Source organism: Schistocerca gregaria, chromosome 6 (assembly GCF_023897955.1).
Source record: "Schistocerca gregaria isolate iqSchGreg1 chromosome 6, iqSchGreg1.2, whole genome shotgun sequence".
In the NCBI taxonomy this organism is placed as follows: domain Eukaryota; kingdom Metazoa; phylum Arthropoda; class Insecta; order Orthoptera; family Acrididae; genus Schistocerca; species Schistocerca gregaria.
In genome coordinates, this window is record NC_064925.1 from 55,627,953 (window position 1) to 55,642,646 (window position 14,694).

Genomic DNA, 14,694 nt, shown 5'->3' on the forward strand with positions numbered 1-14,694 from the left:
GCCGAGCGGTTCTAGGCGCTTCAGTCCGGAACCGCGCAACTGCTACGGTCGCAGGTTCGAATCCTGCCTCGGGCATGGGTGTGTGTGATGTCCTTAGGTTAGTTAGGTTTAAGTAGTTCTAAGTTCTAGGGGACTGATCACCTAAGATGTTAAGTCTTCACTATGGCAATCACTTCCCGCATTCTCTCCCGGAGCTCTGCTACATCACATACACCACATCTTTAATGTGTCCCCACAGAAAAAAGTGACACGGAATGACATCTGGCGATCGGAGAGGCCATTTCACGAAAAAGCTGTCCCCTTCTGTAGCACTCCCTATCATTCGATGCGGCAGCTCCGTGTTCAGGTACCCACCAACTTCACGATGAAAATATGATGGAGCCCCATCCTGCTGCAAGATGAAGGGAGGGTCCGATTGCATTTGAGGCATCAGCTATTGCTGCAACGTGTCCAAGAAGGAATATCCAGTGACAGTGCTCTCAGCCAATAAGAATGGCCCGTACAATTTTCGACATGACAAGGCACAAAAAATTTACTTTTGGGGAATCACGCTCAAATTCAATGCATTCGTGTGGATGCTTTGTACCCCAGATTTGACAATTACGCCTGTTCACTTTCCCATTAGTGTGAAAAGTGACTTCGTCACTAAAAACAAAGCGATCAACTATGCCATCCCCATCCTCATTCAATTGTTTCAACTGCGAACAAAACTCAAGACGCTTGTCTTTGTCATCATCACTGAGCTTCTGAACTATCTCCAATGTGAACGGTTTCATAGCTTCTGTAGCAGGACTTTCCACACTGCCATTGGAGCCATTTCGAGTTCACGGGATGCACGACGCACCGATTTCTTTGAACTCCTTATGAATGTCCCTCGTACGCGCTCCACATTCACTTCACTCACACTGAGTCGTCCGCTTCTCTTTGCCGGGTACAAGCAACCCGTCACAACGAATTTGTTCAAAAATAGCTCTGAGCACTATGGGACTTAACATCTGAGGTCATCAGTCCCCTAGAACTTAGAACCACTTAAACCTAACTAACCTAAGGACTTCACACACATCCGAGGCAGGATTCGAACCTGCGACCGTAGCAATCGCGCGGTTCCGGACTGAAGCGCCTAGAACCGCTCGGCCACCTCGGCCGGCACGAATTTGTTGTGCCACTAGCAATGGCCTTCGTTGTTGGTGGGTTCGTACCATACTTGTTTCTAAATATCCGTTGAACAGCTGTAGCACACTTGTTTTTGTCGAACTCCAACACACAGAAAGCTCGCTCCACACCTGAACTCGCCATGTTTGCGACTAGCACCGACTAACGGCAATTTACGAAACTACGCTGTGGCGGTATACATGAAAAAAGAAAAAAACTTTCAGGGTTTCATTTAAAAATGACATATCTGTACAATGTTTGGTTCGTGTGCAATAAGTAATTGAAAGTGTTCCCGGACTTGATGTACACACTGAGAGAGAAATGAGAAAATAGTTAGGAGTACTGATTCGAATCGCCATAGGTAACTTGCAGTTGCTGAAGTTGATTTTCGACTAAGGTAGCAATTGACTTCTCATGTGTATTGACCGAGGCCAAACTGAATATACGAAATAAGTGTGTCAAACATCAGGAGTACCAACAGTGTCACTGACTTATTATTTCTTGGCTTCATAAAACATGTGAAATGTATTCGTTTGAACGTTAATTAAATGTTATTTACAATAAATATTATTAACATTCGTTGCTGTAGAAAAGAAGTGTGCTACGTTTATTTTCAGTCTAAAGTTTAATCTGGCGAGGCTTCTGGTTACATGTACCCTCGCACTGAGTTGGAGGTGTGAGAAGCGTTGGTAGGACTGCTACAGGGTGGAGGGAGCAGTCAGCAGCGGCATTCACTCACCGCCATCTGTTTGCGCGCCTCCTGGATGACGTCCCTGGACTTGTTGAAGGCCATCTCCGACTTGAAGTCGAGTTTGACTCCCTTCTTCACCTTCCCCGGCGCCACAGTCTCGTTGACGACCTTGAGAAACTCTGCGAGGGACAGGTCGATGTTGTCGGTCGCCGCGTGAGCCATTACGGGCATCTCCTCACCCGTGTTGTTCACTTTGCCGAAGCTCACGTCCGCCTCCAACATCATCAGGGTGTCGTCTGCAACACAACACACACACACACTTAACACACACACACACACAACTCAGCACCAGCGGCTAACCGGAAGTAGCAATCACTAATTATTAGTTCTCATTACACCCAACTCAATTTTCCAAAGAGAATAAAAGTGATGTCTCTTTCTGTTTTCTATAATATCAGTGATATTATATTACATGTGAGAAGTTAAAATTCGAGTGCCACACCGGGACTCGAACTCTGCCAATTACGCCGACTTCTTTTGTTTGATTCGACCTCTTTTGGTTTATTTTATGGAAAAACTTTTTAGGCTATCTTTATGCTGTATTTAGCAACAAGTACAACTACGACCGCGGTAAAGAAAATTCGAATCCCTTCGAAAACGTCACTCTGACATTGAGTAAGCAGTGCAAGAAGAGGTCATGTTCTGCCCCCGTCAACAAACTCAAACATTCTACAGCGACGGAATCAACAAACTCGTTTCTCGTTGGGAGATATGTTCTCGTCGCCAAGTTGACTATGTTAAGAAATAAATATGTACACACGAAGAATAAAGATGTAGAATTTTAACAGAGCTCGTTTTATTTAAAAACCTTTATGAGTTTTCACATAAACCTTTCAGCACGCCCTTGTAAGTATGCTTATTTGTAAATGAATTGCTTTTGTTGCACATTTGTGTAATGTTAACATGTTGGATATGTAGAATCAGTACAAAAAATTGTGGCTAATGCAAATGAAGTACTACGCCCGTTAGGACAAAATTAACATCTATGTCACTAAATGAACAAGAAGACAGCTGAAAGGGAGTTAGTGGTGAATAGAGTTTGGTAGAGGCACATTTTGTGAAAGGATACTTCACGTAATGGTATCAGAAGAAGTGTTCTGAAGAAATTTTCAGACTGGGACGTGTGGAAAATTGGTCAGAAAAAAGTACTGCGTTGAGCAAGCTTTAAAGCGAAGTTGTTTTGGAGTAGTTAACAACTCAATGAAGAGAGTTTCAGCAAACGGTAATGGAGTCGCGTTAGAAAGGGAAACGGACAAGAAACCGAGATATTTCAAATGGAAAATTATTTCAAAGATTGTGGAGGTTTATCATGAAAAGAAGAATAGCCATTGAACGATGGAAGAGAAGCAGCATTAATTATCGGTTGCACGTTTAAAGATAAGAAGAGATGATGAAAAGAATCAAGAATATTGTAATGGCGAACAGCAGACGCCACCTACTTGAAGAACTGCGTAACTAACTGGGCCCTCATTTAAGTCTGGGTAGCAGAAATGTGTTTTACAGAAAGGGAAGTTGTCTGAACATTACGGGCCAGCGAGGTAGGAGGGGTAGGGCAGACGGAATGTGACATAACAACTAACCGTTTATCGGAATCTGTGAATGTTATATGGACTTTCCTTTCCAGTGAAGTATTTAGAACTGTCTTAAGTAGAGAGTGACAATTATTGAACTATATGAAGTAAAATCGTCATAACTTCTGAGGGGTTTGCGTTGGGACGTTGAGACTGCGCGGCTGGCCGCGGCGATGACAGGAATTTGCTTCAGTGACGAAGCCCACTCTCATTTGGATGGGTTCGCCAATAAGCAGAATTGGCGGATTTGAGAGGCTGAGAATCCGCGTTTCGCCATCGACAAGTCTCTTTACCCTCAACGTGTGATTCTGTTGTGTGCAATGTCCAGTCACGGAATAATCGGTGCGGTATTACTTGATGGCACGGTGACCACCGAACGGGGATTGGAGGTTTTGGAAGATGATTTTAACCTTATTATCTAAAGTGACCCTGATTTCGACAAGATGTGGTTCACGCAAGCAGGACAGAGTTTCATGTCCTGGAGGAGCAGTTTGTGGACTGCATTCTGGCTCTGGGATACCCAAAGGCCACTGGCATGGACCTGGATTGGACACCATATTCTCCGGATGTGAAGATACGCGACTCCTTTTTGTGGGGCTATGTTAAAGAGAAGGAGTACAGCAATAACCTCAAAATCATTGTTCAGCTAAAAACAGCCATTCAAACTGTCATGGACTGCACAGATGTTCCGACACTTTAGTGGGTCATGCAGAATTTCGCTATTCGACTGCGCCACATCATCGTCAATGATGGTAGGCGTACTGATCACGTCATAAACTAAATCCGAATATCTGTAGTGACGTTTATTTGTTGAATAAAGTGTGTGCTTGTAACTAATTTACGTTTTTTCACATAGTTCAATAATTGTCAGGGCACAGTACGTGTGTGTGTGTGTAAATTTTAAATAAATGTTCACCTCACCTAGCAAATAGACACAGTAGTGTGGGAGTCATTGCTGACGTAAATGGTTGTGTTCTAACTAGACGCCTCGTGCGAGTACCATGACGAAGTTTTCACTGGAATGACTGTAATATACTAGTGTGGAAAACGTAACGAGGAAAGTAACTTTCGCTTCATGAGTCACAGGCTGGTAATATATTTCGATGAAACCTGGTACCGTGTAGTAGAAAGGCACGTGAAGGAAGTACGCAGTCGAGAAAAAATGAGACTTTTATTCAAAGACAATACAATGAAGCGACCGCGATTCATGATGATACCCTCGTGGCACACGGTTCTTTAAAGGGTGTGTGCCGCCACGGGCAATGCTCCATGCTCTGCAATGTACTGCCGTTCTGGCCACGAGACTGGCCAGGAGTTGTTCCGGTAGGGCGCTCCATCCCTCGACCAGCGCGGCTGACAACTACTGGCTGATCTTTCGTGCATGTGGACGTGCTGGAGTACGTCTCTGAACGCGTCGCACACGTGCTCCTTGGGATTTAAGTAGGGGGAACGAGCATGCCAGTTCATTCGTCAAAAATCCTCTCGTTCCAAGAGCTCCTCCACCAGCGCTGTTTAATGCGCTCGCTCATCCTCATCTATAAAAAGAAAGTCTGGGCCGAATGCACCCTTGAAAAGACGCACGTGTTTAAGGAGTACAGTGTCACAATAACGTTGCCCTGTGTGCCGACCGTGTTCAAAGCTTTTGAAGTCAGTTCGCCCTTGCAGCACTATGCGTCGCCACATACTACCTGCCTCACATATTTCGAGATGTTCCTAGGTGCGTTGTATGTTTCCACTGTCGTCCTGTGACGGTACGTCCAAACTCACTACTCAGACTGAATGTGGTCTCTCCCAAGAAGAGCACGCGACCCAACTGCTCGTTGATCCGGACCCTACGGTCTTGGCACTATTGCAAAAGGTGTCGCCGATGTCCGGGTGTCAGCGGAACACGATGTACTGCTCGCTGGGTGAAGAGCCCACCGCGACGCAGTCGGCGTGCCACCGTCAAGCATGGGACTGCGTGCCTTGCAGCCTGCAGATGTGGCTGCAGTTGCACCCGCTGTCTACACGCGCGTCCCTTTTCGCCGCTTGGAGAATGTAGCGGTCACCTGCTGCTGCAGTTGGTCGCGGTCGACCACCTCACCGCCTCCGGGCAGCAGTGCTTTGTGCTTCGCAACGCCCCTCGTGCACTAGGAACACGGCTGTGTGCAATACGATAAATCCTGGGCTGCACTCGGCACACTTCGTCCTCCTTTTGAGTTTTCCGATGATTCTGCCCCGCATGAAGCCATTCGCATGTTGTCTCAGGACCCTATTATAATGAAAAACACGACCAAAACGCACACCAACTGCTCGCTGATTGACGCACACTGTTTTACCCCGTTCCTTCAACTGCATTGTGCCGTGCAGTGTATCCCATTTGGTACTACAGTCACTCTGACCTCACGTACTTTCATCCGTTTCCACCGAGTTGTCCAGATATCACATCAACCAACTTTTCATTACCAGAAACTGTCACCGATCGAAGATAAGGCCATAGTAGGCATTTATCTCTGGAAGCCATCAAATTCAAAACAATAACAAGGTGATACAATAACGTCATACAACACAACTACCAATACGTTTATCCACATGAGTGAATAACATACCAGAACACTGCTGTACAGTTGTTGTTCCTCAGTGCGAAGACTGGTTTGATACAGCTTTTCATGTTACTCTCTTCTGTCCAAGACTCTACATCTCCGAATAACTCCTGCAACGTACACCCTTCTCAATCTCCTTACTGCATTCATCTCTTGGTCTCCCTCTACGATTTTTACCCCCATACTTCCCTCCAGTACTAAATTGGTGATCCCTTGATGATTCATAACGTGTCCTATCAACCTATCCCTTCTTCTAGTCAGCTTCTGCCACAAATTTTTCTCCTCTATTCCATTCAGCAACTCCTCATTATTTATGTGATCTACGTATCTATTCTTCAGCATTTGAAAAGCTTCTATTCTCTTCTTGTCTAAACTGTTTATTGCCCACGTTTCACATCCATACATTGCTATACTCTATACAAATGCTTTCAGAAAATACTTCCTAACACTTAAATTTATATTCAGTATTAACAAATTTATCTTGTTCAGAAATGATATTCTTTCCTTTGCCAGTTTACATTTTATAGCCTTCCTCCTTCGCCCATCATCGGTTATTTTGCTGCCCAAGTACTAAAATGCACCTGCTACTTTAAGTGTATCGTTTCCTAAACTTCTTCCCTTATTTAATTCGACTACATTCCATTATCCCTGTTTCAAGACAGTGTCCATTCCGTACAATGCGCTGTACTGTAGAAAATTAAATAATAAAAGTTAAACTAACATGGATTGTGAAAACTGTAGAAAATAAATTCAATTTATCAATATCCAATGTAAACACACACTCAGTAATTTCTCTCACAGTTATTTGTCTTATTACCTCGCTTCATATGCAGGTAGTTAACGTAATAATTCTTAATATTGTTTCCTTGTTTTTATTGGAACTTTGTCAGTTTATTACATTATCTCGTTGCCCTACAACTATGGTTTATTATATGATGTGAGCGTGGGGTGAAAGTGATGGGGTATGCTTGTTGCCAATGGAAAAGTGCAAGATAGTTCAGCAATAGGAACGCTTGTAAAGTAATATCATTTGAATAGGCGTAAGAAGGGTAACAACGGTAGTGTATGTCAGATGAGTGGCAAAGAGGACTTGGAACAGATTCAGTAAGATACTGCGAAGAGATGGTACAGAGTTCGCAGCTGTTTCTGTGTATTTGATAAAGCAGTAGCACGTGAGAGAACGTTTGTTCTATTTACATATAAACGTGTCAAAACAAGGTTTGCATTACCTCGGTTCCGAGAGTTCCGGAACCTGTACAGTAAAATGGAGTAGAGATCACCATAAACATCATTTCCACCCTTTTTACTCCTCATGAAAACCACACATTGCATGTTGTACCACCATACTACGAGACTTTCAGAGGTGGTGGTCTAGATTGCTGTACACACGGGAACCCTAACACCCAGTAGAACGTCCTTTTGCATTGATGCATGCCTTTATTCGTCGTGGCATACTATCCACAAGTTCATCAAGGCACTGACGGTCCAGATTGGTCCACTCCTCAACGACGATTCTGCGTAGATCCCTCAGAGTCGTTGGTGGCTCAAGTCGTCCATAAACAGCCCTTTTCAATATATCCCAGGCATGTTCGATAAGTTTCATGTCTGGAGAACATGTTGGCTACTTTAGGCGACCGATGTCGTTATACTGAAGGAAGTCATTCACAAGATGTGCACGATGGAGGCGCGAATTGTCGTCCATGAAGACGAATGCTCGCCAATGTGCTGCCGATATGGTTACACTATCGATCGGATGATGGCATTCACGTCTCGTACAGCCGTTACGGAGCCTTCCATGACAATCAGCGGTGTATGTCGGCCTCACATAATGGCACCCCAAAGCAGGGAACCTCCACCTTGCTGCACTCGCTGGGCAATGTGTCTAAGGCGTTCCGCCTGACCGGGTTGACTTTAAACACGTTTCCGAAGATTGTCTGGTTGTAGGCATATGCGAAATTCATCGGAAAAGAGAACGTGATGTCAATCCTGAGCGGTCCATGTGGCATGTTGTTGGGCCCATCTGTATCGTGCTGCATGGTGTCGTGGTTGCAAAGATGGACCTCGCCATGGACGTCGGGAGTGAAGTTGAGCATCATGTAGCCTATTGTGCACAGTTTGAGTCGTAACACGACGTCCTGTGGCTGCGCGAAAAGCATTATTCAACATGGTGACTTTGCTGTCGGGGTTCCTCCGAACTATAATCCGTAGGTAGAGGTCATCCACTGCAGTAGCAGCTCTTGGGCGGCCTGAGCGAGGCTTGTCATCGACAGTTGCTGTCTCTCTGTACCTCCTACATGCCCGATCAACATATTTTTGGTTCACTCTGAGACGCCTGGACACTTCCCTTCCTGGCACAAAGTAACAACGCGGACGCGATCGAACCGCATTTTTGACCGTTTAGGCGTGGTTGAACTACAGACAACATGAACCTTGTACCTCTTTCCTGGTGGAATGACTGGAACTGATCGGCTGTCGGATCCCCTCCGTCTAATAGGCGCTGCTCATGCCTGGTTTTTACGTATTTGGGCTGTTTTAGTGACATCTCTGAATAGTCAAAGGGACTGTGTCTGTGATGCAATATGCATAGTCAACGTCTGTCTTCAGGAGTTCTGGGAACAGGTGTGATCCAAAACCTTTTTTGATGTGTGTAGATACCAACCATTTTATCAGTCACTTATGATTTCCGAAAATTTTAATTAAATGTCGTCATTAAACAGGTTTACCTGGCTGTGTGGATGATGTAGCCCAAAGCTAGCAGATCTTGTTTTTTCCTGTAAGTGGAGAAGCGAACTATTAATACTACTTTCCCTCTCCTAGGAGCAGAAAAAGGTCTCCCTCATGCGCATCACTCGCAGAACCATATTTCTAGTTGTAACTTACTAAAATCTTCATACTACCGTCTCAAAATATGACACCAGAAAATAACCTCAGGAAAAACTGCTTCATAGTGTTATTATCGGCAGAATAGCCGGTAGCTGACAGCCGCGCTTGATTACGTGAGGAAGGAGGTAAGGCATGTTTTGTCTCCGATCGCCTGTTCTTATCACGGGTGCTCTGAGTCAGTCTTCACGAGGTCAGCAGGCGGGCTTAGAACAGTGAGTGCTCTTCGTGGTCCGGCTGTGACGTGGCGGGGTCGCTAAACCCGCCGGACAGCAGGGGACGTTTAGCGCCAGGTAGCTGGCGGTATACCTGTCGCGCACCCAGCGAGTGACACGCTGGAATTCACTGCGCTGCCTGGGATTAAGCCGGCGGCGGAATTAAACGTCAGCGCGGATAGCTCACAGGGAGGGAGCGCTGCCGTGATTAATGGCGGTGTGGGAGCGCCGTCATTCATTACGGTCTGTGGACGTGCCTGCCGGCTTCCGCAGATCGGCCGGCCGGCGTTCGGCGCGGAAGACGGATGGCAGGTGCTTACGTGGCCCGCGGCAAGACTAATGGTGGCGAACCCACAATAGCACGGCAATACTCGACTCAGCAGCCGCGATGGTTTCCGCCACGCGAGATCCAGTTCCCTCTGACTTTAGTCAGTCACTTATTTTCAATACTAATAATAGCGCTGCATCATTCCCGAACAGTGGCGAATGTTCCGTTCTAGGACTACACAAGTGTGTTCGATCCGTCGGTATCGTAATTGTAAACCCGTCCTTCCCTGAACTCTTTCTTCAGGAGTCTCAGAACACGTCGGAGCCTTTCAGGTTCGTGTAGCAGGGCGTCGTGCATCGCTTCTCCCCCTACACCTACACCTGTACAGCTTACGGTGTGTGGCGGAGACAACTTCTGGGACACAATCATTAAACCCTTTTCCCAGCTGCATTCGCGTCTAGTGCGCGCAAAGAAAGACTGCCTGTTTATCTCTGTATGAGGTTCAATTCGCGTTATTTTATCATCGTAGTCGTTTCCCGAGATGTTTGGGGTAGGGTGCAGTTATGTCGCCTAACTCTTCTGAGACCGTAAGGTCTCGGAAATTTGACAGTAGTGACGCACATCGCCTCTCTTGTAGCGTGTGCCACTGGAGTTTGTGAAGCACCTCTGTGACGCTTTCGGACCGAGTGAACGACCCAGATTACAGAGGATGTCGGATATAGCAGGAAATAGAGACGGAGTCCACGTTCGCAACTTCGTGGAGCTCACATCACTGCGATTCGTACTGAGAGATACTAGGAGGTGAGGAAAGATCGCTAGCTACTTTTTTACTGGATTTGTTCTTCCTGATCATTCCGGTTTTGCATTTTGTGTCGAAAATGTCACATCAGTCCGTCTTCGTCTATTCATTTGAGGCGGTTATAAAATCGTCCCCTCCTTTTGCAGAGTAGTTTCTTCGACTTTGTGTAAAATACTTTACTGTCAACTCCTTCGATGGATTCTCTTATGAATCTCGTACTTGTAACTGGATCCAACATTCTTCTATTCATTTTGCGCTCTTCCTTCTCTGGCTCGGGAACCTACTACATTGGGAGCTACTGATTTGCAAACTGTTACGCACTCAAGCGCCAAACAAGCTGGTATAGGCACGCGTGTTCAAATTTAGAGCTATGTAATCAGGCAGAATACGGCACTACGCCCGGCAGCGCCTATACAAGACAAAAAAGTGTCTGGCAGAGTTGTTGGATCGGTTGCTGCTGCTACAGTCGTAGATCATTAAGATTTAAGTGAGTTTGAACGTGGTGTACTAGTAGGCGCACGAGCGATCGGACGCAGCATCTCTGACGTCGCGGCCAGGTGGGGATTTTCCCGTACGAGTGTTCCACGAGTGTACCGTGAATATCAGCAATCCGGTAAAACTTCAAGTCACCGATATCGCTGCGGCCGGAGAAAGATCCGGCAAGAACGGGATCAACGACGACTGAAGAGTATCCTCCAACGTGACAGAACTGCAACCCTTCCGCAAACTGCTGCAGATTTCAATGCTGGGCCATCAACAAGTGTCAGACATAATCGATATGGGCTTTCGGAGACGAATGGCAACTCTTCTACCCTTGATGACTGCACGACACAAAGCCTTACGCCTCGACTGGACCCATCAACACCGACACTGAAGTGTTGATGGCATGAAGCACATTGCCTGGTCGGAAGAATCTCGTTTCGAATTGTACAGACCGGATGGACATGTATGGATATGGAGACAACCTCACGAATCCATGGACCCTCATGTCAGCAGGCGACTGTTAAAGCTGGTAGAAGCTCTGTAATGATGTGGGGCGTGTGCAGTTGGAGTCATATGGGACCCCGACACGTCTACATACAACTCTGACAGGTGAAACTTACGTCAGCATCCTGTCTGATCACGTGCATCCATTCGCGTCCACTGTGCATTCGACGGACTTGGGAATTCCAGCAGGACAATGTCACACCCCACATGTCTAAAATTGCCACAGAGTTTAAACACTCAGTTAAACACTTCCGCTGGCGACTAAACTCTCCAGACATGAACATTATTGAACATATTTGGGATGCCTTGCAACGTGCTCTTCACAACAGATCCCCACCCCACCGTACTCTTACGGATTTATGGACAGCCCTGTAGGATTCTTGGTGCCGATTCCCTCCAGCATTACTACACGAATTAGTCGAGTGCGTGGCACGTCGTGCTGCGGCACTTATGCGTGCTCGTGGCAGCTCTACACGATATTAGGCAGGTGTGTGCCTGTGCGTGCGTGCGTGTGTGTGTGTGTGTGTGTGTGTGTGTGTGTGTGTGTGTGTGTGTGTGTGTGTGTGTGTGTCTCATTGTACATGATTATCGGCTGTAGCTGTCAGTAATACGCGTATTTCCTTGGCACAGCAAATTGAAATGCTAGTGAACATGACATGTTTCTCTCTTCCTTCCTTTCGTTCTTAGTAATAAAGGCAATAAATCATGTACGTAGGTTTACAAATGGTTCAAATGGCTCTGAGCACTATGGGACTCAACTGCTGTGGTCATTAGTCCCCTAGAACTTAGAACTACTTAAACCTAACTAACCTAAGGACATCACACACATCCATGCCCGAGGCAGGATTCGAACCTGCGACCGTAGCAGTCGCACGGTTCCGGACTGCGCGTCTAGAACCGCGAGACCACCGCGGCCGGCACGTAGGTTTACCTGTAAGCATTTACTAACTTCCAATGTCGGAAGCATTGCCCTTATTTTAATTGGAGAATTATAGTTTGTAGCAGTAAAAGCTTTAAAACGCTTTTGCCGCGCAGGATTAGCCGAGCAGTCTGGGGCGCTGCAGTCATGGACTGTGCTGCTGGTCCCGGCGGAGGTTCGAGTCCTCCCTCGGGCATGGGTGTGTGTGTTTGTTCTTCGGATAATTTAGGTTAAGTAGTGTGTAAGCTTAGGGACTGATGATCTTAGCATTTTAAGTCCCATAAGACCTCACACACATTTTTAAAAAGCTTTCTAAACGTCCAGATTTTGGGCAGTTAAAACTGCTTTGGCCAAATGTCTGGGCAAATGCCGATTTACACATGTCCTGCCTACTGGGCATTTGCCCGGCCCACAGCAGTTGGCGTGGCCTACCACTGGTTACCGACCACACGGTGTCTGTTGTTATCGGCTGTATTAGAAACTAGCCGCGTGTCCGTCATTGTTAGTAATACACCTCGTTACAGCGTCACTTCCAAGACACTTTCGTAGGGCGGCCTGGTGTTCCACTTACCGTTTCTCTACCCGTGGAAATAAAGCAGGACAAAAACAGAGGTCTTCTCTACGAAAATGGAATAATGTATGCAGGGCGTTACAATAAGGGACAGAAGAACAAAGGAATGGATAAGAGGAATGACAGTAATTGAGGACAAGTCGCCGACTGTTATGAACTGATATGGAGACTGGCTGGACATACAACGAGGCGAAATGATGGAAGATGGACGGTGGATGTACGCCTTGGGCTCCTTGTGATAAGAAAGGACCTAACAGTCGATGGATTCACCTTATGCAGGAACGATCAGGGCTGACTTGGATGCGAGAAGTTGAAGAGGCCTAGAAGAGTGGACGTTAAATGGTTAATGAGACGATGAGTAGTCGTTCGAAGAGCCGAGCGCCTTAAAGCACCGCTTCCGGGATTCGAGGAAGTAAGCCTGCCGTGGATCTAATCCGCCTCGCGCATTAAAGACGAGAGATCGTGAGTTTGTCGGCCTGGACGCGGTTGTTAGGCGGTTTTCCCACATCCAATTAGGTAAATACCGAGCTTCTATCTACGACCAGAGTCAGGCACACGCTACGGAGAACGTTCTCACACTTGAATATAGATTTTCTCTAGACGCAGACACAGTGGGTACACAGAATCCACTCTGGGGGGAGTGGAGGGGTCAGGAAGGGCATGCGGCCACCACCTACCACTGAAATTGCCTCAACCTACATAACACTGCCAACCCGGCAGAAGAAACGGGAACAGGCAAAAGGAGAAGGATAAAGAAGGAGAAAAAGAAGATGGTGATGATGATGAACACGATAAAATTTCCTGTACTTTACTGCAGTGCTTTGAGACTTAAGGAACAGCCAATGACCTCGAGCAGCTGTGAAATAGCCACCGACGACCGACACGCCACTTCGCGTGATGTGTGCAGGCCCGGGTGGCGATGTCTGGTACCAGCGTACCGCAGCGCTACTCAGTCGCTCCTAACGTACTGGTTATGCTTCGTCTTTTGCTGACCCTATAACATCATTATCTTGAATATCGCGATTAGAGTGAAATTTCTCTTCCTGACAGGCACATTAAGTTCTATCTTAAAAACGTTTTATTTGGAACGGAAGGAAAGAGCTGGGTTCGCATAAAGCACGTGATGATCAGCAATTGTTTGCGCTCACTTAATTTCAAGGATAGTGGGAAATTGTAATTCTGTCAGAGACGGCAAAGGACTTGGAAGAGCAGTTGAACGGAATGGACAGTATCTTGAAAGGAGGATATAAGATGAACATTAACAAAAGCAAAACGAGGATAATGGAATGTAGTCAAATTAAATCGGGTGATGCTGAGGGAATTAGATTAGGAAATGAGACACTTAAAGTAGTAAAGGAGTTTTGCTATTTAGGAAGTAAAATAACTGATGATGGTCAAAGTAGAGAGGATATAAAATGTAGACTGGCAATGGGAAGGAAAGCGTTTCTGAAGAAGAGAAATTTGTTAACATCAAATATAGATTTATGTATCAGGAAGTCGTTTCTGAAAGTATTTGTTTGGAGTGTTGCCATGTATGGAAGTGAAACATGGACGATAACTAGTTTGGACAAGAAGAGAATAGAAGCTTTCGAAATGTGGTGCTACAGAAGAATACTGAAGATAAGGTGGATAGATCACGTAACTAATGAGGAGGTATTGAATAGGATTGGGGAGAAGAGAAGTTTGTGGCACAACTTGACTAGAAGAAGGGATCGGTTGGTAGGACATGTTTTGAGGCATCAAGGGATCACAAATTTAGCATTGGAGGGCAGCGTGGAGGGTAAAAATCGTAGAGGGAGACCGAGAGATGAGTACACTAAGCAGATTCAGAAGGATGTAGGTTGCAGTAGGTACTGGGAGATGAAGCAGCTTGCACAGGATAGAGTAGCATGGAGAGCTGCATCAAACCAGTCTCAGGACTGAAGACAACAACAACAACAGTGGGAAATTGCAAATATCCTCAGACAACTGTCAAAGGAGCACAGTAAAAGTGATGGAG

General features: G+C 46.1%; 1 protein-coding gene across 1 annotated transcript in view; it reads right to left on the bottom strand.

Moving 5' to 3' along the window:
• LOC126278724 (protein FAM151B-like) overlaps positions 1 to 14,694 on the bottom strand; it is a 371,546-nt gene that overhangs the window by 93,344 nt on the left and 263,508 nt on the right. Inside the window, exon 3 of the mRNA XM_049978998.1 lies at positions 1,892 to 2,139. Within this exon, the coding sequence (XP_049834955.1) occupies positions 1,892 to 2,139 (248 nt within the window). The remainder of the gene's footprint in view (positions 1 to 1,891; positions 2,140 to 14,694) is intronic.